General features: G+C 48.9%; 2 protein-coding genes across 7 annotated transcripts; one reads left to right on the forward strand and one right to left on the reverse strand.

Annotated features, from left to right (window-relative positions):
* The first annotated feature begins 145 nt into the window (after positions 1-145).
* On the forward strand, positions 146-16655 carry znf395a (zinc finger protein 395a). Of its 6 annotated transcripts, XR_005708296.1 has the most exons (11): positions 5188-5322; positions 9198-9393; positions 9552-9703; positions 9811-9920; positions 10080-10282; positions 10363-10463; positions 10612-10900; positions 11295-11387; positions 12801-12871; positions 13618-13805; positions 14858-16655. XR_005708296.1 is itself a non-coding variant. In XM_040138223.1 (10 exons), the coding sequence occupies exons 2-10, from the start codon at positions 9220-9222 to the stop codon at positions 13727-13729; spliced, it is 1305 nt and encodes a 434-aa protein (XP_039994157.1). In that variant the 5' UTR covers positions 146-217; positions 9198-9219; the 3' UTR covers positions 13730-16652. The 6 variants fall into 6 exon arrangements, 5 of the variants coding, with proteins under 5 accessions (XP_039994157.1, XP_039994149.1, XP_039994166.1 ...); XM_040138223.1 differs by lacking the exon at positions 5188-5322 and adding an exon at positions 146-217 and having other exon boundaries at positions 13618-16652; XM_040138215.1 differs by lacking the exon at positions 5188-5322 and adding an exon at positions 3758-4528 and having other exon boundaries at positions 13618-16652.
* A 1019-nt stretch (positions 16656-17674) lies between these two features.
* gtf2a2 (general transcription factor IIA, 2) lies at positions 17675-21791 on the reverse strand. Its single transcript, XM_040131736.1, has 4 exons — positions 21576-21791; positions 19782-19886; positions 18622-18779; positions 17675-17971 (listed from the first exon to the last, which is right to left on the reverse strand). Coding segments are annotated over exons 1-4 (336 nt in total). The 5' UTR covers positions 21648-21791; the 3' UTR covers positions 17675-17970.
* Between the last annotated feature and the right edge of the window lie 598 nt (positions 21792-22389).

Below are 22389 nucleotides of genomic sequence, written 5' to 3' on the forward strand. Positions count from 1 at the left end.
TTTGAATTTTTTTTCCTTGGGAATTTTGTACAAAAAGGGTTTTTGATACGCGGGGGGGGGGCATGCCCTCCGCCCGCCCCCGGTGTCTGTTCTGCCCTGGAGCTGCGGAGAGATCTTGTCTTACTTGTTGTTTCATGTGAAAGTTCATCATCCTGCTCCGTAAAACAGGGCGCGGGAATCCAGTGGGATCGCCTCGTCTTTTCTCTTGAAGCTGAAGGTAAATATGCACGTTTCGTTCATTGCAACGTAACGAATGTCCGTCCTAACTTTCAGAGCTCCAACCAAACATCGAGGTCTTCTGGAAGAACGAACTGCTGAGAGTTCACTCGGCTCTTTACACGAAGGTCTCGCCGTGCGTCTCTAATAGACTTTCCACGGTAACGAGAACACTTCCACCCAATGTCTCAGTTAGAACTGAACTCTGACCTCAGTCAGTTTTACATTTTCAAAAACTTGTAACCTGAGTTCAGTCTACTCCCGTTTGTCAGGCAGCAGGGGAACCGGATGATTTACAGTTTGCAGGTTGGGAATGAAGTTGCAGCATTTAGAAATTTATGGTGAGTCAGTGTGAGTTCAGATGTGACAATGTGTGTGTGTGTGTGTGTGTGTGCTGGTAACATCCTGTTGTGACTAACTGAGTCAGAGTTCAGCAGAGGACTGTGGTGGATTAGTGAAACGCTGGAAAACTTGTCAGTAGGCACGTTTACCACGTCGATCGGCTAAGTGTCCGAACATTGACTGTGCGCATTCCTTCTGAGAGATGACGGCCGCTGAAACTCTGGTTCCTCCCAGAGGTGATGGATGTGACTGGGGAGGAAGGAAAGAACAGAAAAACAGACAAAAATAGTCAAAACGAACAGGCTCAGATTGAGCCCTCGTTAGTGGCAGCTCCAAGTGACCGGGCAGCGTCAGATGTGAAAGAAAGAAACGCGGATCGGATCTCAAGTAAAGGCCGGCGCCCAGGTGGGAAACTCTCACGCTGCGTCAGGCCATGAGCAATCAGATATATGACACTCACACACTCACACCAGGGACGGGTGGTTTCATGACGTTAGAGGTTCTCTGATTCTCACGAACTGAGTCCGTCGCCTGAGGCTCTCCCTCTCACAGCTCAGCGAGACGGTTACTGCACCACTGACCTAAAAGTCCCAATCTGACTTTTAGTCCCAAGACTGGGTCAAACTCCCCTAAACACTGGATCCGTCAAACATTAGACCCGGACATGTTTTTCAAAACCGATGTCCCCGGTCTGCAGAACGGGGTTTCTGTGTCTTAACCAAAGCTATGTCCCTTTCTGAGACGTGACAAAGCCCCAGAGACACGGGAGACATTATCCAACCGTTTAAAGAACAAACCACCAACTCTTCCTGCGTAAAAGTGGTGGAATGCCCCTTTAACACGACGCGCGCCGTCCTGATCGGCGTTTCAGGAGCATTCGGATTGGTGAACGTGAACGAATCAACCCCGCTCTTCATCGCTGTCTGCCGCAGCACTGAGATTTGTCTTCACCGGAACTAAAGGACGCAGAAAGGGGTGTCCGAACACCTTTGGCCGTGCAGACAGTCAGCTGTCACCACGGAAACCGGTCCTCGTAGCGGTCCTGGTGCCAGTCCACCTGATCACTGCTGAGTGACGATCAAACGGGGCCTTTCGCTCTGAAACGAATGAACCTAAAAGTCAGAGAGATAAACGAGAGGGTCTCAGCGCCGGCCCCGCCCCCCGTCGGGTGGAGCGGCTCCGTCGAGAGCCTCCGCCGTCCGGCCGAGCCAGCAGCTCGGAAAAGACGGAGGCAGGGAGGGGAACGGATGTTCAAGCTTTCGCAAGTCGCCGACACCACGTCGCTGAGGCTGCGGCAAAACCCGATTGGTTGAGGTGAACAGCAGCGGAGTGAGGCGGAAGCGTGGGAGGGAAAACACCCGGTCCTCCCGGTCCTCCCGGTCCTCCGCGTATCTTTCCGGATGTAACAGCTGACCCACACACCTGAGAAGCACCAGCAGGTCGTGTGATCAGTCCCTGGACAAGAACCGCCTGCGTCCCCCTAATTCAGTGAACACCCTCCTCCTCAGCGCAGACCAGTTGCATCATCGTGGTGAGTTCAGGTGGACTGGTGTGGTGTGGCTCTAACTGGTTCCCAGTACAAACCGTCAAGCGTCTCTCCATATGGACCAGCAGCGGTTAATCCTGTCTCAGGTGCTAAGTGTGTCCATTCACACTCAGGCTCTGAAGATGGGTGGCTCCTGGTCGGCGGCGGCGGCGGCAGCAGCTCTGCCCAGTAAAACCACCACTGTCAGGCTGAAGTCCTCGACAAACACCGCAAATCTCATGCAAGGACCAGTGGAACGTGAAGTGGACTCGGCGTTCGGTCTCACACGACAAACCGTCCGACGGTGATGACCCTGAACACGACAGAGATCCTCGCAGGAGGCTTCTCATCCTGTGATGCGTTCGACACATGTACGGCACGCAGACCCGCGTGAAACCGCCTCAACTCGGTCCTGGATTCCTTCTGTTTTGGTTCCTCGGCTCTGCCGGTGTCTGATGGACCTTGGTAGAAACGCTTCTCTGCTCTCTCTTCTAAGGAGAAAACGACTTTTAAAAAGGCGCCGACGAGCGACTGTTTCTCGTTATAGGTTCAGGCTGCTGTCACTTTCATGCTGCAGCGTGTGATAACCTGCATCTGGATCCAGATCCAGCTTTTATAACAGACGCTGGTGTTTAGAGGAAACATAAATCAGGCCTGTGAACGAGGCCGAAGTAAGAATCGTCGGACTCGTGACCACCGACTTCTGGCTTTTCAGTTTCCAGCTTCTGGTCAAGAAACAGACGAGTCTGAGAATTTAAATGAACTCGGATCAACATGAAGGAGAAAACGTTGCTTTGGTTCCTTTCACTCTTTCGTCCATTTCGGGCTGTTGACGCCGAGAGGAGAAACAGGGCGGACTGCTCCTTTAGACACAGCACGCTCGGCACAATCAGCACGTAGCTCGAGAGAGTGTGTGTGCGTGTGCGCTACGTGCGGCTCCACACACACACGCACGGACAGAGGGTGGGCGGTAGAGAGAGGTGCGTCAGAGCGGGGTTATGTAATCAGTGAGGGCTGGGCCCCGCCCACAGGCTGCTCTTTGTTACCACTGTTGTTGCAAACAGTACAACACGGGCGCGCGCGCACGCACACGCGCGCGCACACACACACACACACACACACACACACACACACACACACACACACACACACACACACTACCAGTACGTGCAGTAGTGCAGCTGCAAAAAGAGGGACGCTGCACCACCAGAAACCCCGTAATGTTCCTCCACCCCCGGGCTGGTCCCAAAGTGCCGAACCCGACCCGTCAGACCGTCCTGCGCCTGGTTCCGGTCGTGCATCTCTGCGCATTGACGTCGCCTTGTGCGGCCGCAGCAGCGATGTTCGCGCCACTGCCACGAGGCGTCATGCAGATGTTGTGGCGGGATCAGAGGAGTCCGGCTCCAGGCGTTACACAGGTTGACACAGCTGTGCAGCGCGGAGGCAGCTGTCGGGCCTCTCGGACGCTGAGCCGCACGTGCTGCGGCTCGGGCAGCTGATTGGTCCTCGCCGTGAACTGGTGAAACCACGTGAGACCGTAAATGACACGACGGAGCCGAGCGGCCACGCGGCGGCTCCAGACGCGCACGCGCGCGCTGGGAGGTCTCACGGTGGTGCTACGGAGCTATTACGGGCCCGTGGTGCTCGGTCACGACCGGCAGCGCGACGGGTCCGTCCTGCCCGCTTCGCCGCTGAAGGTCGGTAAACAACAGACCTCGGTGGGGCGCGTTCCTGCACGGCTGGGCTCCGCCAATCGCCGCCCAGCTCCCCCCCCCACGTGGTTCTCTTGTTTACTATGGAGCGAGGAGCCACCGCGGAGGCTGCCGGGAAAACCCGGAGCCGGAGCGGCTGATCAGACCTGGGGCAGGGGGGCAGGTGCCTGAACCGTCACTGAACAAAAAAGGAAGGACTTGAGAAAGTGAAAGTGGAGATTTCCCAGCAGCTTCTCTTTATTTCCCCCGAACTCTAAACGTCCTTCGGTTTCGGTTTCTGACCCCAGGGTAAATTCAGGTGGGGCCCCGGTGACGGGCGGCAACGCTGGGGCGTTCTGGCTCTTCAGCCTCAGATGAACGGCGACTGGCCGTGGCAGGTCAGGGACTCCAGAAAAACGGGGTTTCCTGCCTCCGATCGTTTCACGTGCAGGATTTTCTCCGAGCCTCCGGCGCTTCCCGAGGACGAGGAGAGACGCCGTCAAAGAGAAAAGGAAAGAGCAGACAGGAAGCGGGAGAGAGTTTAATTTCATTTTGTGAATCCGTTGATAATCATCTGCTGGCCCCCATGTGTATGTCAGGGCCCCTCGGGGCAGGACGCGGTCTTAAAGTCGTGGAATCTGTTATTTACTAGACGAAAGCACAGATTAATGATCGTGTTCAAATAAACAGCCAGAAGACCCTGAGCCGATTTTAAGGCGCCCTGCTGAAGCACCGACCGGCGAGGTGGTTCGAGGTACGACCGAACTGGAGCTTTAATAATCAGCTAGAACCGCATCACACGGCAGAATCTCAGAACGGTTCACCTCTGAATTTCTGCCTTTATTCCTCTGCCGGCACAGAGCTCCCACCGGCGTGTTTTCTGTGTCTGATTACTGATTGATCCGCTAACGGTTTGGACTGAAAGGGGAAATTCGAATCCTCGTGACCTCCTGGACGCGAAGGAGGCGCCTTCACGGCGTTTGCCTGTTTCCGACCGGCGGCTCAAAGCCCGAGGGGGCTCAGCTCAAGGTCACGTTAGACGAGGAAAAACAGCAAATCTCCAGACGGGAGAAGCTGGAACCCGGGAACATTTCTCACTTTTCTGTTCGAATCGCGACCTTCTATCGATTAATCGCCTGCAGCTTCGGCCTGACGACAGATCAGTAGGTAGCAAACGTCATCATTTCTACCGGATTCGTGTGGACAAGCCAAATCGGATGCTCCCACATTCGTTGTTTGGCGAAACAGAAAGTATTTTCGCAGTCGCTCGTGGAAAATTCCCACCGTCATCACAAACCGGTCCGTCCTGACGCAAGCAGCTCCCTTCCAGACGCCCCGGAGCGGTCCTGTCCGGGTCTTGCGTGACTCCCCTCCCTCCCTCCCTCCCTCCCACCCTGATGGTGTTCAGGCTGGCTGCAACCTGCAGCACACACACCCACACACACACTGGCTCACTCGCACACACTCTGCTCCCATTGAAGAGCAGTGGACACACTCAGACCCGCTGGAAGTGCTGTTGTTTTTGTGCGGGAGCTTCTGACTCTGCAGGTAGGTCACACCTGAGGCCTGCTCTTCTCTGCTCTACCCGCAGGTCCGTTCTCTCTCTTTCCAGAAAATTTCCTGGGTTTTCCGACTCTTTTCGATGTAGTTCTGCATGAACATGTGTCACCTTGTCAGCTCTTGTTTTGGGCGATAAAGCGAAAGTGATGAGTGCTGGGTGGATGTACAGCTGCTGCTGCTGCCGCTGCTGAAGTTTACACAGAAAACGTGCTGCCTTAACTTCACCCACTGGGCTTCACCTCTCTGTTCCTTGGGTCTGTTTTTCTGGCCTGGGATCAGCATCTTTTATGGCAGATCAGCCTTTTCTGGCCATTTCTGCAACCGAGCGGTTGGATCAGCTGCTTTCCTTTCCTGCACTTCCACTGTTGTTCAGACTAAATCGACAGCGTGAGGAGTCACTTTGGAGTTTGGGAACTAAAGCTCGAGACCTGGTTTTATTTCGGAGACTTTGCAGATGAAGCTAAATGGTTCAGACCCTGATTGATAGTGAAAAATAATGGCTTCATTTGTAGCTGTTATTGTGTTCATTCAGGACTCTTATTGTGGAGGGTGTGAACTCAGCACTGGGGGAACCTGATTGGTTGAAAGCTCGGGGCTGCAGACAGACCCAGGGGTGTGTTAGTACAGTATATGCCCGTGTGTGTTCATTTTCACAACGTCTGAAAACCGCTGGGTGAACTGGTGCCGTCCCAGTGCTGCGTTGACCCAGCGTTAGCGTCATTTCTCATCCTACCGTCGGTTGTTTGAAGTAAATCTAAGCTCAGGCAGGGTGAATGTGACCTAGTGTTCGAGACAACCGACTAAAGGCTCGGCAGGCTTTGGATTTATTCACACTCCTGCTCCACCGCTCCCCAGAGGGAATGACATAATAATATACAAGTACACAGTATACTATTGGTAAAGAATACTTTTTCTCTTGATACTTCGGGTGCATTTTGCCGATTTGAGCTTTTAGTTTTAACATTTTGAACTACGTCACCCGTAATGGAGTATTTCTACTTTTACGGAAGAAAAAGATCTGAGTATTTCTGGTTTGAGCCCAGAACAAAACGTTTGGTCGGTAAAAACCGCAAAGGAGGCACATGATGTAAAACCGGTGACGAATGGTGACCAGTTTAAAACGAGCTAGAGCTGATTACAGCTGGTTTTGTTTGGGTCAGTAACCCAACGCTAACATGAGACGTAACTGGGTCAGAACAAGCCGTTGTCCTGGGTTTGATTGGTGACCCAGTTCAGAATCCTACCAAAGTAAAAGCACAGAGGTGTTATCAGCTAAATTTAGTCTACGTGTGACAAGTAAAAGTACTTGTGTAGAAAATTGGCCCCGTGACCGTTACGTTGTTCAATCTGACTTTATCATTGATCCTGGGTCACGGAGGCCTCAGCAGCGTTCCACTGCTGGAGCCGGTCCAGGTGGAGCTGCTTTTAGCTACGTCATAGACCGGGGGAGAGTTCAGTCCACTGGTTCCCAACCCGGGGCTCGGGCCCCTCCAGAGGGTCACCAGGTGAACGCGAGGGGTCGAGAGATGATTCATGAGAGATGAAAGAAGAAGAATAAAGGTCTGATTCACAGATCTGCATTAGTTTGTTCAGACTTTCCTGTAATCTTTGTTTTTTTTTGTGAAATTTTGATAACTGGACGTCTTTGAAACCAGGGAGAAGTTTAGAGAGGAAATGTCTCTTCGGCGGAGCTGGCAACAACTCGCAGACGTCCGAAACCTGACGCGGAGACCGTCATGACACTGATTTTAAATAAGAGGTCACAAGACACAAAACGTCCTAAGAGCGCACTGTAACTTATAAACTGATCGCGTTTCTCTTTAATGTCCAATTTTAATAATAATTTTAGTAACTATAGCTGTGGGACAGACGTGGCGCCGTAGAAAGGACAAAGCAGCGTGTCCCCCTGAAGCGTGCTGGAGTGGAAGTTTAAAGTGGCAGAAAATGATGAAAAAGCGTCAGTGAATGTAAAGTGATATCGCTGTAAATGTCCAACCCATGAAACGGGCCGTGGCTGCTGTGAAAAGTCAACCTGTTACTGCGTCGGTTGGATATCGACCCAAATCTTGAGCCCCGGGTTTTTAGTATGTTGGTGTTTAGGTTTATTAGCACGTGTTTGAAGGGTTTGCATGTTTTGTGGTTGTGTACATGTTTCTGAGGGTTTTTTCAGTCTGGAAACTCTGACTCACTGATTAACAGGAAACCGCGGGGGGGGTCACATTTCATCATGTTGCCATGGTGATGCAGTTTAGTAATAAAGGTGTTGTAATTATCGTTGTTGTCAGCAGATGCAACCTGATAAAGACACATTGATTAACGGTTGAGCCCATCTGTTCCATTTATTTTAATCCTCTGCTCAGTTAGTTAGTGTGCGTTATCCTGTCTTTAAGCTGCTAATGGTTAACACACACACACACACACACACACACACACTCACACTCTGCGCCCTGACTGTAAATGACACTGCAGCCTGTGAGTCACTGTGATTTCACCCAGATCTGTGAAACCTAGAACAGATCTGACCGTCACACTTAATCCAGAGCTTAAGTTTTCCCAGCAGCCACTGCTCAGGCCACATTGCAGTGGGGGGTGGGGCCGGGTATCAAACCTCACTACCCTTTTGGTACCGACTGTCTTGTCCGTTGCACTGCACTGTAATTTTCATTTCATCATGTAAAGCTCTTTGAATTGTCCTGCTGTCACGAGGTGCTATGTGCACGTGTGCTGCCTCCTGAAAGTTGGCATTGAAGGTGTGGTCAGGTGACTGACGCGTTCTTTGACCAGAGAGTTCTTCATTTGAATCGTCATTTCTCCATATTTACACTATTTTATCGAGAGAAAGTTCCTTTACCGCCACTTGTGTTTGAGCCTAACTTGAATCTTACAAACATTCCCATAAACCGTCAGATGCTGTAGGGACCAGGACCTTTATTTACCTCAACCCCAAAAAGACTTATTTCAGAGACAGGCCTTGGTTTCTAATTTCGCCTTTGCTCATTTCGGTCGGAAGCCGCCCTGTTTTCCGATCTGCTGTTGATACAACCTCAGCACTTCCTCCCGGTTCACCCAGCCTGAATCCATCAGTGCGACAGCGGGGTCACGTCACACTAACCACGCTGACCGAAACGCTCTCTTTCTGGACATTATAGCTGTTGTACAGTATCAGTATTTTGAGCCACAGCAGCAGCTGCGGCTCCACGGATGATCGGTCGCGCCGCCGCTTCGGTCCAGACTGAAGAGTCTCAACAGCCGTTGGACGGACCGTGATTAAATGTGGTTCAGTCGTTCGTGTTACAATAACTCTGATGTTCACCCGACTCTTCATCTAGCGCCACCATCGAGTCAAGAGTTTATTTTTGTCCAGTACCTTGTTTTACGACCAGATACCCGACGTTCCCATCAGCCTCGGCCGGACGCTGTGTTTACTGCCGACTGCCAAACCAAGATGGTGAACAAGGCAAACATTATTTCTGCTCGACATCAGCATGTTAGCATTGTCACTGTGAGCATGTCAGCGTGCTGATGTTAGCATTTAGCTCAAAGCACCACTGTGTCTGCGCACAGCCCCGCAGAGCTGCTAGCATGGCTGTAGAGTCCCCTTGTTTGATAGCAAACAGACTTTATTTGTTGGTGCTGTCCAGCCCTCTGGCTATTGCTGGAGACTCAGCCATTATTTGAATACCAGCTTTTAGTTTGGGGAATTTCATAACAAGTAGTGTCCACAGTCACTGGTGCCCATTAGAGGCCAGTGATTGTTACGCTCTGTGATGGACAGTGCTGGACAGAAGGTGATGTGTGGCCTTGGGAGCCTCAGAGTCAGAGCTGTGACTCGGTGACCGAGACTCCTGTTTCTCGTCCTTCAGGTTCCAGCTGTTTCAGAGAGACATGTTACCGAAGACTCGCCTGGGGAAGCGCTCTCCGCTCGGTGCGTTGGTGAACTCCAGCTGCCCGGCGGCAGGGGCGCACGCAAACCTGGAGACGGGGGAGGACGGCGCCACCGTGGCGACGGCGGCAGGGCAACAGCCCGTGAGCAGAGTCAAAGGTCACCCTGGACTGAAGGTGAGAGGAGGAAACATTCGGAGACTGAAAATCCCAGCGTCAAGTTTCAGTTCCTCCGAAGGAGCGATGAAGGAAACCCCCCCGGGAAAAGACAGTTTTCCCTGACTGACAGGTGTCTATCACACTGAGCCGAGGTGTTTCCTCTCTCTCTCTCTCAGGTGTATTTTCAGTGTGGAGGAGGGGGTGAATCTCCAGGTGTGGGGGATCAGAGTGACGTTTCTGTCTGGTCTTCATCTCATCCCTCCTCCTCCTCCTCAGTGCCTCCGTCCAGCAGCAGATCTGTCTCGTCCTGCATCGACGTGCCCAGGAGGTCAGACATCTTCTCCGTCTGTGTTTTGACGCATCTCCTCGTACGTTCCAGGTGAATAGGTTCTAACTCCAGTCACCTCCTCTCCCTGTTTTCCTCTCGTCCCGCAGCCAGAGGAGTCCAGAGGAGGTGGATATGGACGAGCTGATGGCAGCCATGGTTCTCAGCAGTTTGTCCTGCAGCCCTCTGCTGCACGGCTCAGCAAACCCAGACCTCGCAGGTACAACAACAAACGATTCAAAGCGTTTCCGCGCCACAGAGGCAGCATCACCGGCAGTTTGGTGTAACAGTGTATAAACCATGACAACGTGAGCTTGAGTGCTGGAGTAGCTGCCCACTGAATCGTTGCACAGTGACACGGTGTATTTCTGTGTTTCAGCTCCTCCGATGGACTGTGGAGGCGGCGAGCTCTCGGACAGCGGCAGCAGCGGCTACTGGAGCGTCGGCCACACCCACGGAAGCCCGGCCCCCTCTCCGCCAATCGCAGAGTCCGACGTCAGCCCGGCCACGCCCCCTGACGAGGGGCTGGACATGGAGATGGAGCGGGTGCTGTTCGAAGAGCCGGCGCCGCGGAAACGCAGGGTGAGCAGGTTTGTCGGTCGTCATAGGGCAAATAAAACTCTCGCACAGGTGAGTGCTGACGGTGTGTTTCCCCCCTGCAGAACTCAGTGAAGGTGGCCTACAGGTGTCTGTGGCCCACCTGCGGGAAGGGGCTGACGTCATTGGTGGGAATCAAACGTCACATCAGGACCACACACCTGTGGTAAGACTCGGCTGAGGCAGACAGCGTCTTCCTCTGATGCCTCTGTTCTTCATCGTCTTCATCACCCGTCTAATAATCCAGAAGTATCTAGTGTGTTCCGGCGATGATCCGACCGAATGCCGTTGACCTTTGACCTCCCCCCTCACAGCCGCGGTGGTGAACACGAGCGTTGTTCTCGCAGCGAGGAGGATTTTTACTACACCGAGGTCGGCCAGAGGGACCATCAGCAGCAGCGTCAGTCTCCTCCACATCCTCTCCCCACTGGCCCCGCCCCCTCCTCCCCCACCTCCTCTTCCCCCTCCTCCCCCTTCTCACCTCCCAGCCCTCCCCCTCCCTCCCCTCCTTCCCCCCCCTCCTCACCCTGTGCTGCTCTGAGTCGCTCCGCCCCCTCCTCCTCCGGCAGCTTCCGGCAGGTCCAATCAGAGCACTCCTACCAGGTAGGGCGGCGCTAATCAACAGTGATTGACAGATATTGTAAGCTGCATAATAATGCTGAGCTATTCAACAGAAAAACACTCGGTCTCAGCAGCGCCCTGGAGTTTCTCGCCAGACGCACGGTGTTTTCTTGAGCTCACGCTAAACGCATTTCTCTCCTCATTGAACATTTGCAAGGATGATTCTTTCATAGTTCTGGATGTGAATCGTGCGCTTGAACCTGCAAAATCCAAACAAAATGGAGCCCGGCTCTTAAAAACCCGGCTCTGTAAACTCTGCGGGGTGACGTTAATAAATGTAAAACCCGTTTGCTTCTGTTTTAACCAGGAAACTGGCTTCATCTTTCTTGTGGATTATTTTGAGCTCTTATGTCTCATTTTGTGTCGGTTCTTATAGGCTCCGCCTCCCAACCATGTGGTCTCGATGGCAGCTTCCAACACGGCTTCCTGTCGTTGGACGGCCCCGCCCACCACCTGCCACAGCAGACAGGTAAACATTCACGTCGGTTCTCTCTGGTCCCTGAACCTTCACCCCGACCCTGACCACTTATCTGGGCCTGCTCCTCAGCGTTAGGATCTACCCTCGACCCCCTTACACACAGGAAGAGCATTTTCAGTCACTTCAGTATTTACTGTAGCGACGTTCAGACCAGGTCTTCTGAGTGACCCGAGTCCCTAGAATCAGTTCGCTCGGCGAATCGTCGAGGGCTCGATCGGAGCTCCGAATGCGAGCGGCGTATACTCCTCCTGATCCCCGGCTTCTGGGGCGGAGGGGTCACTTTTCTGTGGCCTGGCTAATCGATAACTCCATTGATCGTTCCGGCTCCAGGCTGAAGTCCTCTCCCACTTCCCTTTGCGCTCCCTCACGGAAGCGTTCCGTGGTCAGACCTTCTGGAAAGCTGAAATGTGTTCCTGGGGTTTTGTGTCCGTATTCTAAGATTACCGAGGATCTACTGCTCATTACACAGATGAGATGAGATGAGACGATACAGACTCCGTTCAGCTTGTCAGCATTCAACGACTACAGCTCCCACGGGGCTTTGACAGCCCTTCTGCTGCTAAAACTCATTGGACATGTAGTTATTAAATGCTGAAGAACTCCTGTCTCGTAGTCTGTAGCATTTGCAAACTAGATGTTTAGCCGGTGTGTGTGTGTAAAGAGGAGAAAACAACCGGCTGTCGTGATAAATAAAAGAAAAGGACAAAAGTCCAGAAAACACTGTGGACACGAGTGAAGTGAAGTGAAACTGTACTTTATTGTTCATGTCCTTGAGAGAAGAGACATTATGGACTTTCCCTGGGAATATTAAGTTAGATTTAACATTTTATATTTATTACTGTACATCCCCTTACGGCCAAATACACCCGTAAACACACTAACACACACACACACTTGTCTAATCCTGTTCTGTTTCTCTCGGCCTGAATCCTGCACAGCAGTCTATTGTTTATTTCCTCCACCAGCCCAGAGGAGCCTGTTAAAACTGGTTTCATACAGGAGGGGGGTGAGGAGTGTGTGTGTGTGTGTGTGTGTGTGTGCTCCTCCCTGATGGTTTTCATTCAGCAGGAAAATCCCCTTGGATGGTTTGCGGTCACATTTTCCATCAATCTGCCACAGTGCAGTGCTGCCACCTGCAGGCCGACAGGGGACACTGCGGCGTGTTTTCTCAGCAGAGAGGACAAAACACAAAGGGACATGGAAACGACCGCATCTGTTCAGGCCTCAACAGCTCACAGAATGATGACAACTCTGAACCTTTTCCTTCCGAGCCAAAAGAAAACACCAGAGAGCGGCGGGGAACAACGAGGGAATGATGGACAACTCGAACAAAAGACCCGCAGTCCTGCGGAGCTGAATCCTGTTTCGCTCTGCAGCAGACTGACTCTTCTTTCTCCTCCTCAGAGTTTGTCGTTTCGGGTGCGTTCGGTCAGCGTAGGAGAGCAGTGGCTGCAGCACCAGAGCGCCCCCTGCAGGTCAGCATTTACATGTACACACACAAACACACCACGTTCCTGTTTTCTCTCAAAAAATCAATTCATTCGTTAACACTTTATAATCCAGGCTGCGATTTACAGCGTAACTTGAATGAATCTGTATGAATCGGGTCGCAGTGAAACACTGACTGCTTCCGACTGGGACTTAGATGTAGGTTCAGTGGAAGAAAACAAGACTCCGGGGAACAAGAGGGGAACAGAGGAATAATTGATAGTTTCAGTACGAAAAGTGCAGCCTGTCTGGAATCAGCCCTTACATAACTCCCTGTCCACGTCATAGCAAAACCTTCGTAATTACCAGTTTCGTAGGTGGCGAAAACATCCAAGCTCTGATGGTGGAAGCGACCATGCAGCAAAGACTTTGTCTCACTGAACAGGTTTAGTACTCAGTGCCTACTCCGAGGTCTCCCGCTGTCCCGAGGCTTTAGCGTCGTCCCGCACCCGTAAGTCGCTTTTGGACAAATGAAGGGATGTAAATGCAAACCAAAGCAAACGCAGATCCCTTAACTCAGTCAGGTCTGTTATTCGGTGTAATCAAACCCAGATTTATGGAAATAGTGCGACATGTTTTATTCCTCTCAAAATGATCTGAGCACTTGAAGGCCAGAGACACGGGAATCTCCCCTACGTGTCGTTTTCATCCTACAGAATCCAAACAGGCAGGGAGTCGTTCTCAGTAATGTCAACAGCCATGTTAACTGTGTGTGTGTGTGTGTGTGTGTCAGGAGGGCTCGCGGTGAAGCCAAGAAGTGTCGCAAAGTTTACGGCATCGAGCACAGAGATCAGTGGTGCACGGCCTGCCGCTGGAAGAAAGCCTGCCAGCGCTTCCTCGACTGAGCCGAGAGGAGGAGGAGAGGGAGGAAGGGGAGGATGGACAGAGGAGGACTGTTACCGAGGAGCTGAGCCTCACCTGGTGGATGTTTTATACTTTCTTATATCTGAAGCCAGAGGTCACTTCTTGTTCTCATTTTTGTACTCTTTCTACATTTGCTAGAAGCGTCTTTTATATTTTTGAACGTGTATTTTGCAGCTGTTGTCATCTCACAGAACCCGTGTCCTGTCAGTGCTTGCTGATGAAATGATTAGGGGCAGCTATGATGTGACCTTTGACCCGGTCACCTGTTGACCTTGTAGCAGCTGAGTCCGTTTTTGCACCTGGCCGACTCTCCTCAGGTTATCTTAACAAAACCAGCCTCTGCGTCAGGATTGACACCTGATATAAACTCTTCAGTCAGTGCTCGGGCCTGGTTCGTTCAGACTGGGGTGTGTTTGATGAACCGGAGGTGGTGGGTTAGCTTGCTTTGGGCTCAAAGGCCCCGTCGCGCCGACATTTAAAGCTCTGACAACTCCAGCCCCCCGTCCAGGTAACCAGCCCCTGTCAGTGAGCCCCGCTGTTCGCAGGCTCTCAGACTGATGGAAAAAGGCCAATCATTGCTGGGCGTCTTTATTGAAACCACAAGTTTGTTTTGCTGGTCCCCAGAATTCTGGGACCTGTAGTATTAAACCACATTTGCTGTTAACACCAGAAACTACAGGAGGCGCCAAATCAGCCAGGACCGAAACCTTCCAGGTTGCCACTTTAACAAAATGGATGGAGTGAACTAGCAGCGTTTGGGGCCTCCGGAGGTCTGGGGTCCTGGGGCAGTTGGTGATCCGGCCTTGCCAGTCGAGTTCAAAAGAGCACAGTGACTAACCAAATGTTTGTAGTTGAGCTATTGTTCCTCTCTGGCTATAACACAGGCCAGTAACCAACAGCAGGGAGTTAGTAGCCAGTATAATTCATGAAAAAGACCATTATTCATATTCATTGGGGCAAAGTCCTTTCCAGCAATCTCGACAGTAAACAAAAACATTCTTTCTCATAGCCTCAATAATATGTAAATGTGACCCTCCGGGCTCCAGTAACAGGCAGCATTTGTTTTTACTGACCTCAGAGCTGACGCTAATGCTAGCCATCTGTTTCAGCACCGAAGAGTCGACTTCATAAACCCCGAGGCAGTGGAGGAAGGAAGTGTGGGTCGGCCCAGAGCTGCTGTCCAAAAAAACTGAACACATTTGTTTGATAAAAAACAAGGTCTTACGGAGTCCCATTGGTGGATCGATCTGCAGTTTGTAGATTACCAACTGGCTCAGGATCAGCTGGCCCCCGACACACCAAACCAGCCCGGCCTCCGTTGGGATTTTGCGGCTGACCTTTGGAAGTAGCTTTTCGGGCGTTTTCGCACGTTGGCACCACTCGGCCCCTGTCTGAAGCTGGTTCCAGTTAATCAGTGATTTCAGTGGTTTCTTCACTATTTTACACGCCAGTATCAGTTTGCTAGTCTGGGCTGGTTTGACTCAGACTGCGAAACGGCTGTATAATGTCTACCGTGGCTGCGCAGGAAAACTAACCCTGCGGACGTCACGGTGACGTTCTCGGGGGGGTCTCAGCCCACAACTTGATCAACTTGTTCAGGCATCGGCGTCACTGAGGAGCAAATCAAACTAAGACGGATCCCTCATTGTCTTAATCTCGCGGCCCTGGTCTTGTAGATACCCGGTGTCAAAATCTCCTCATCTCTTAGTCTTCGTTCTCACATTGTGCATATTCCTAAGTAAAGTTGTGTTTCCAAACTGATTGGAAGTACTTGACGCCAAGACGACCTCGAGCCAGTTAGTATTGTTACAGCACTGGACAAGCTGCCATGTTTAATACAACCAATACCCCAGTTCCACTGGGAGAGATGTAGATTCAGTGTTTTTAGGAGTTTGGCCCATACTGGGGACTAAAGTCAGGAAGTCTTCGTCTCTGTAGCTTCAATTGTGACCAATGTTTTATAAATCTGTGTCATCAAGAGTCCCCCAAATGTTCTTTAAGTGCAACACTCAATGCACTGATATTCTCTGGTTATATTGAAGAGTGACTGTTTATTTTGTTGAATAAAGTTTCTTGTTGGTGTTTGCAGCTGAAGGCGACGATGAAAAGGACGACGATCAGTCGTCCTTCGTCGGCACCGGGTTTTCGTGTCAGTGTTACTGTGTCGGGGCCCTTAAAACTGCTCCACAGACACCGAACTCTGCAATAATTCACACCAACTTTTATTTCAAAGCCATCAATCATTTCATAATATCAGGTGTCAAAATCTTCAAATCTCTCCTGTCTTGTTACCTCCTCGGCAACGCCACGAAATAAAAGATAATTATCATAAACTTCACTGTAAATATCACCTTCACTCTGCTCCTCTTTTCATTTCCCTTCAGTCCTTTCTTCACGTGAGCTTCAGTTCAGTTTTTTATTTATTTTGGAAACAGAAGCCATTTCCACTCCTCTCTGATGAAACCACACGCAGTGTTAATCAACGTCCGTTTAATTACAAATAAAAGGACACAAAAACACAGTGTTTTACACTGAAGCATATATATTTTATTATATCGACATTTTCCTGGTGTGTATATAAATATATACTGGGCCCATATATCCAATAATGTCCTGAGATCCTGAAGCCTTTTAAACAGGTTTATTTGCAGTAAACTGAGACAAAAGTTTGTATTTATATTCTATAAGTCCTGTTTGTTTATGAGCAAGAAACGTAAATGTTTATCGTTGTAATGGTTTCATTTTAAGATGAACTCTTTTATACATGATGTGAAATCCTGATGTTGTTATAATAAACTGGAGAAGCTAATAACTTTGGCTTTGGTCTGTCTTTACCTCATGGCTCTAATATCATCTCAGTGTTATCTGAGGGTCAGTTGAGAATTAGTAGACGCTGTATAGGGACACACGATCCTACAATGCAACAGAAATAGTAGTTTATAACCAGTGGTCACTAACCAAGATTTATCTGCCATCATGCACTGTAAAGACAGAAAACAAGACCAGTTCCAAACCTAGTACATAGCTGGACCTTTACCTGTTTACTTCTCTCCTACTCTCTGTGCTCACATATACAGTGTTTTAATGCAGCTGAATTCCCAATGAAGCTGTTCTCATCTACGTTTTACTGTATCTGTTGTCAGACGACGGAACGAGTATGAAACAGTGACGAAAACGTGGCCCATTGAGACGACATGTTAACCAGCAGTCACTTCCAAGACATTTCCAAGCTGCTGCTCTGCTGCTGAAATCCTGGTTTCATAACCACGACGTCGTCTGAGAGAATCACCAGACACATGAGTTAAAGACGACGGCTGATCTGTGATTTCAGGTGTATTTACCTGTAAAATGATCGGTCAGAGAGAACGTCTGAAGCTCATTCAGGTCTGTGTAAGCTGCCGTGGTGTCAGTTGAATGAGACGCTTAGAGACGTGTTGCCTGCGAAGGGAAAGCCTGTCCTCGCGCTCGCCGGGCAACGCTGGTGACTCTCTTCTACGCAAAGTAGCTAAGGTTTGTCCAGAAAGTCACTACATTTGTCGTCAGGTCCCTTTGTGAAAAGGGTCTGAAAAGTCGGTAAATCTAGCAACAAAGGTGCTAATTTGGTTCATCAACTAATCGAGTAATCACCCAATTGTAGGAGGTCTAGTGGAACTGATTTCGGACACAGCCATAGACTTAAGAAATCTACTTCCATGATACAGATTGGTTCAAAATCTCTGAACTCTGGGCTCCAACTGGCAGTTTAGTTTCATTGTCAGATTATGTATCCATGATTTTATTGACTCGATAAAAGTTACTTAGTTCCCAGAGTCTCGAGTGATTCCTGATTATTCAGCCTTAACAGACCAATCAACAGTCCAAAACATAAAGATTAACAATCAAAAGCAGTAACTCCTCAGTACAGAGCCTCCGTGTGTTTTAAATAAAGTTTTTATTAAAGATGATCCAGCTCAATTATAACAGCAAACTGAACACAAACTCCTGTAAACTGATAGTAAAAACAAACTGCTGAAAGTACAGTGACTGGTCCACTCTGACACACACACACACACACACACACACACACACACACACACACACACACACACACACACACACACACTCAGTTCTCAGCTGTGACTCTGCTGTAATAAATTATATGTACAGTCCAGGTCCATCTATGGCTCCAACCGACACCGACACACATGAGAAGAGTTGTCACTCTGCAGCGTTGGAGCCGGAGTCTATAGAGAGAAAATCAAAAATAATGTTAATCAGAGGAAAAAAAACGGTCGAGAAGAAGAAAGAACAAACGGAAAAATGCTATTTGACGTTCACTGGGAACCATTCAACCATTCACTCGCACAAACACACAGCTTATGATATTCTGTCTCTAGCTGGCAGAGTTTCTAGCACCTAATCTCACAGCGCCACACTCGGTTTCCCGGTTCCTGGTGGCAACACCTTTTTCTCATGCTGTTTAGTGGCGACTGGCAAACAGCTATTAGGGGAACGGCTGCCACCTTCTGGTGGTAGCAATGTATTACTTACTACCAGACGGACAAGACGGTAGTTGCATAAGCTATTTGATTTTTTTTATAATTTAATGACAATTTGAAAATTCGAAAGCCATGACCAATCCCTAGAATATGGTTTATGGAGAAAATGTGAATCAATTAAATACAATCAAAGGGCATGGTACTTCATTACAGCGATGCAATAATATTAATTAAATGATCTGTAACATCATCAAATACAATCAGAGTTACTATATATCCGCTTCCAGTGCGACAGGTGTATGACCACCTGACGGAGCCTGTCACATCACAGCACAAACATTGAAACTGACAGGTGTGTCAGTGTGAAATATGAAATGTGTTAATTTTATACTTATCATTTATCAGTTTTGTTCTGGGTCGACTCGCTCTTTCCGTCGCAGGCGACAATCTTGACCTTGTCGACCTTGACCAGGTCGGTCACCTCTCTGAACTCCACATCGTTCAGAACAAACGTCCACACGTTGTCACAGAACCTGTAGGTGTTCAGAGAGCCCTGGAGGACGGGTACACGACAACAACTGAGACACTGCACACAGACAGAGGTTAACTCTACGCTGCAAACATTTCATCGACCCAGGGGTTGGCGGCAGGTCTATTTCCTTCGGGGGAACACTCGGACCATATTTACTTTTATAATTATGCAACCTGGAAGCTGTGTTTGTAAACTAGGCGTTATAGAATGATTGTCCGTACAAAATCCTAAACCAAATCCAGGATGTATTTATTCCAACCTACTGTTGTGGCTGAATGGTGTGTGTGTCTGTCTGTGTCTCTCTCTATATATATATATATATATATATATATATATATATATATATATAGAGAGAGAGAGAGAGAGAGAGAGTATATATCTATACACAGTGTATTCAGAAAGTATTCAGACCCCTTCACTTTTTTTCACATGTTGTTATGTCCCAGCCTGATGCTAAATTTATTTTAATTCATTTTGTCCCTCATCAGTCTACAGTCGATACGCAATCATGACAAAGTGAAAACAGAATTTTACATTGTTGCTAATCTATTAAATTTTGATGTCCAGTGTGTTCAGACAAAAAGTTGTATCTCTAGCACAGTGGTCCTTAAAGCCCAAAAAAGAGCCCCCCTCCATAATCTATATAATTTTCCCTCCATAAATCATATTCATTCAACTTAGTTTCACTCTGTATTTTCCCCCGGTCATCCACCCTCCCCCTGCAGTGGCTCTAGCCCCCCCCCCCAGTTTGGGAACCACTGCTCTAGTATAGCCCGACCCTAATTCTCACTGTCCAATATGTCCCGTAACTAAAAATGTTCAAAAAAATCCTGTCAGGCAGCACCAGCAAATCCAGGGACGTCCTCATCAGGTTTTTCTGACCCTGATCCGGATCCGAGTCCTTTAATATTGAGCGCCTGGCAATATCAAGTTCTAACCAGTACTTTAATTACCCCAAATGTTGAATAAATATGTATCCGATACGTTGAAATAAAGGTCAGAGGAAACAGCGGAGAAACTCACCCTGAAGTTGACTCTGTTGCGGACTCTGTTGGCGAGCGCTGTGTTGATGGCTTTATCAAACTGAAGGAGGACCTGAAGAGCCAACTGAGGAGTGATCTGCTGAGTCTGAAAACACACAGGATTTAATCCAACAGCCAACAGCAGGAACCTTTCACGCACTCAAAGACAATGTTTTACAACATCACAACCCCAAAGCTCACTGATTAACTCTTGTATCTTGTTTGTTTAGTCTGTACACAAACAGAAACGTAAAAAGGACAAATGGCTGCTGGAACTATTTGTTGTTGAACAGCGGGTGCAGTGAATGTGTGCACTTATCCGTCTTGTCGTCGCAGTGAGGTTAACAGGTTTGGTACCATTGTGTCGGTACAGAGACCAGAACCCAAACCTCTGCCCACATCTGTCTACACTATTCCGGTGCCCTTTATGGGAGACACTTTGGTCCTATTCATGAGGTGATTATTCATGTTTATACAATAAGACAATGGTCTTAGGCAGGGTTGCACCGATCCGCATTAAACTAAATGCTCTTAAACTAAAGTATTTTCTGGTCTGCTCTATGAAGTGAGTTAATTTAACAAAGGGGGCTACTTAACGTTATCTTGGCACAAACGGGTGAACTGGTCAGATGCAGAGAAAGCTAAAGTTAAAGGAGAGAGCCGCCCATTTTCTACATTTCTCTCTTATCGTCAGCAAATCCTGTGAAGAGACCAAACCGGTCCTGATTGTCTCCTACTAACCAGCACCGTCTGTGTATCAAAGCCTGACATATCCTATGCTTGTGCCCGAGTTCCATTGTTGTCCAATATCTATTAAAGCGTAACTTCACCCCAGCGAACTGATTGTCAGTCGATTTTCCAATTAATTTTGAGCCTGTGAAAATGAGGGACTGTGTATAAAAATGGCTAATGTGCTATTTTTGTCAAACCCCTCGAACTGAAGCTGAAAGTCCACACTTCAGTCACGTCCTGATGGATTCGCGTCAGATCCATCATGGTGCTGCACAGAGGGAAAACTGTGAAAACTGCATCACGGTCTTACCAACCTATGCACCGAAGGGTAAACCTCATTTAGCCACAACGTTGAAACCGGTAGCCGATGTTAACGCTGCGGCTGATCGGTGTAACGAGGACAGCATCGACCGACGTTACTGTCTGTCAGCTCTGAACCTGTACAGTTTAATGTGCTGATGTTTCAGATTAACTCCCCTTATGCTTTTGCTTATTCGTGATCACTTTGTTGTTACTGTTATTTTGCGTTGCTTTCTCCCCAACTGATGGTTACGACTGTCCCGTGCAGGCAATAAATTACACTGCAATAACCTACATAAATGAGGAAAACAGTGCGTCCCTGACACGGACCTTTTCAGACCCTGGGCCAGTTCTCACAAGGGATCTGTTTGTGTTTCCAGTGCTGACGGTAGGTAATGCATCATACAACAAAAACTCATTACAACCCTGTCTAATCGGTCTGATAATAAAGAAATCATCACGTAGATGCTAATTATAATAATTAAATATTGTAGAATTTAACAAACATCACTGGAACTGTTTACTGTTTACCCACTGGACAGCACTTTAGCACAGTTGCTTATTAGTATCTCAACCTTACTGACGGAAACGTGAGAATATTTCTGTTTACTCCTGGAAGAACTCGGAGCAGAAGCAAACCGCGGCTACGAAGCTAAAGTTCTCCCGCTACGAGCTAACCAGCGTAACAAACCGCCGCCGCTAGCAGCGCGCTAATCTGGACTAGCCGCCAGCTAGCAGCCGCGATGTTTGAGGTAGGCGTCACCTGTATGAGTTCGTCCAGACTCTCCTGCAGGCTGTTTCCCAGAGTGGTGTTCCTGTACAGCTGGTACGCCATGTTGGGAACAGTCGACGGTGCAAACAAGTACAGTAAACTATCCTACAAACACACAGGCAACTAGCGGAAGTAACGGAGCTAGCCGCTTCCCTCCACTACGAGCAGCTCTAAGCGCCGCCAGGCTAACGGCCGACTTCCCGTTAAGCGTTTCAAAAATAAAAGTCGACTTATTTTTTCACACCGCTACGTTACTGGTAACGCTACGCTGCAGCGCGGACACAGCAGTGGAGGCAAGTGGCCTCCCACTCAGAAACTAGATCACTGTGTCATAACTGAAATATATTATACCGTCATTATTTTATAGGTCCTGCAGAATATCAGTCCTGTACCTGTAGGTACCCAGTCTTTACAAAAACACTGTGCCTACATTTACATAAATCAGTGTAAAGTCAGTGTTTTGTTGGTACCTGATTCATCCAGTGAAATTACACTGTAAACCACGGGCTGTATTGAAAAGCATTACCTGTGGCGTTACACAGTGGATCAGTTTATGAAGTTAACAGTGACAAGTGCTTTTGTAAAGACACGGCACCTACAGGTACAGGACAGGGAGACAAAACTGAAGTTCGGGGAAAAGTTAGCGGCCTTTTTTAATTGTGTAAGTAGAGAGTAAAGAGAGGAGAGCAGGAGCATCAATTCGCTTTTTTATCAGGAAGTCACAAGCCAAACGTGTCGGGAACCACTGGGTTAATCTTAAACACTGGATTTGTCACGTTTTTCATGTAAAATCTTAATCTGCCAG

This window comes from Xiphias gladius, chromosome 1 (genome assembly GCF_016859285.1).
Source record: "Xiphias gladius isolate SHS-SW01 ecotype Sanya breed wild chromosome 1, ASM1685928v1, whole genome shotgun sequence".
NCBI lineage: Eukaryota > Metazoa > Chordata > Actinopteri > Istiophoriformes > Xiphiidae > Xiphias > Xiphias gladius.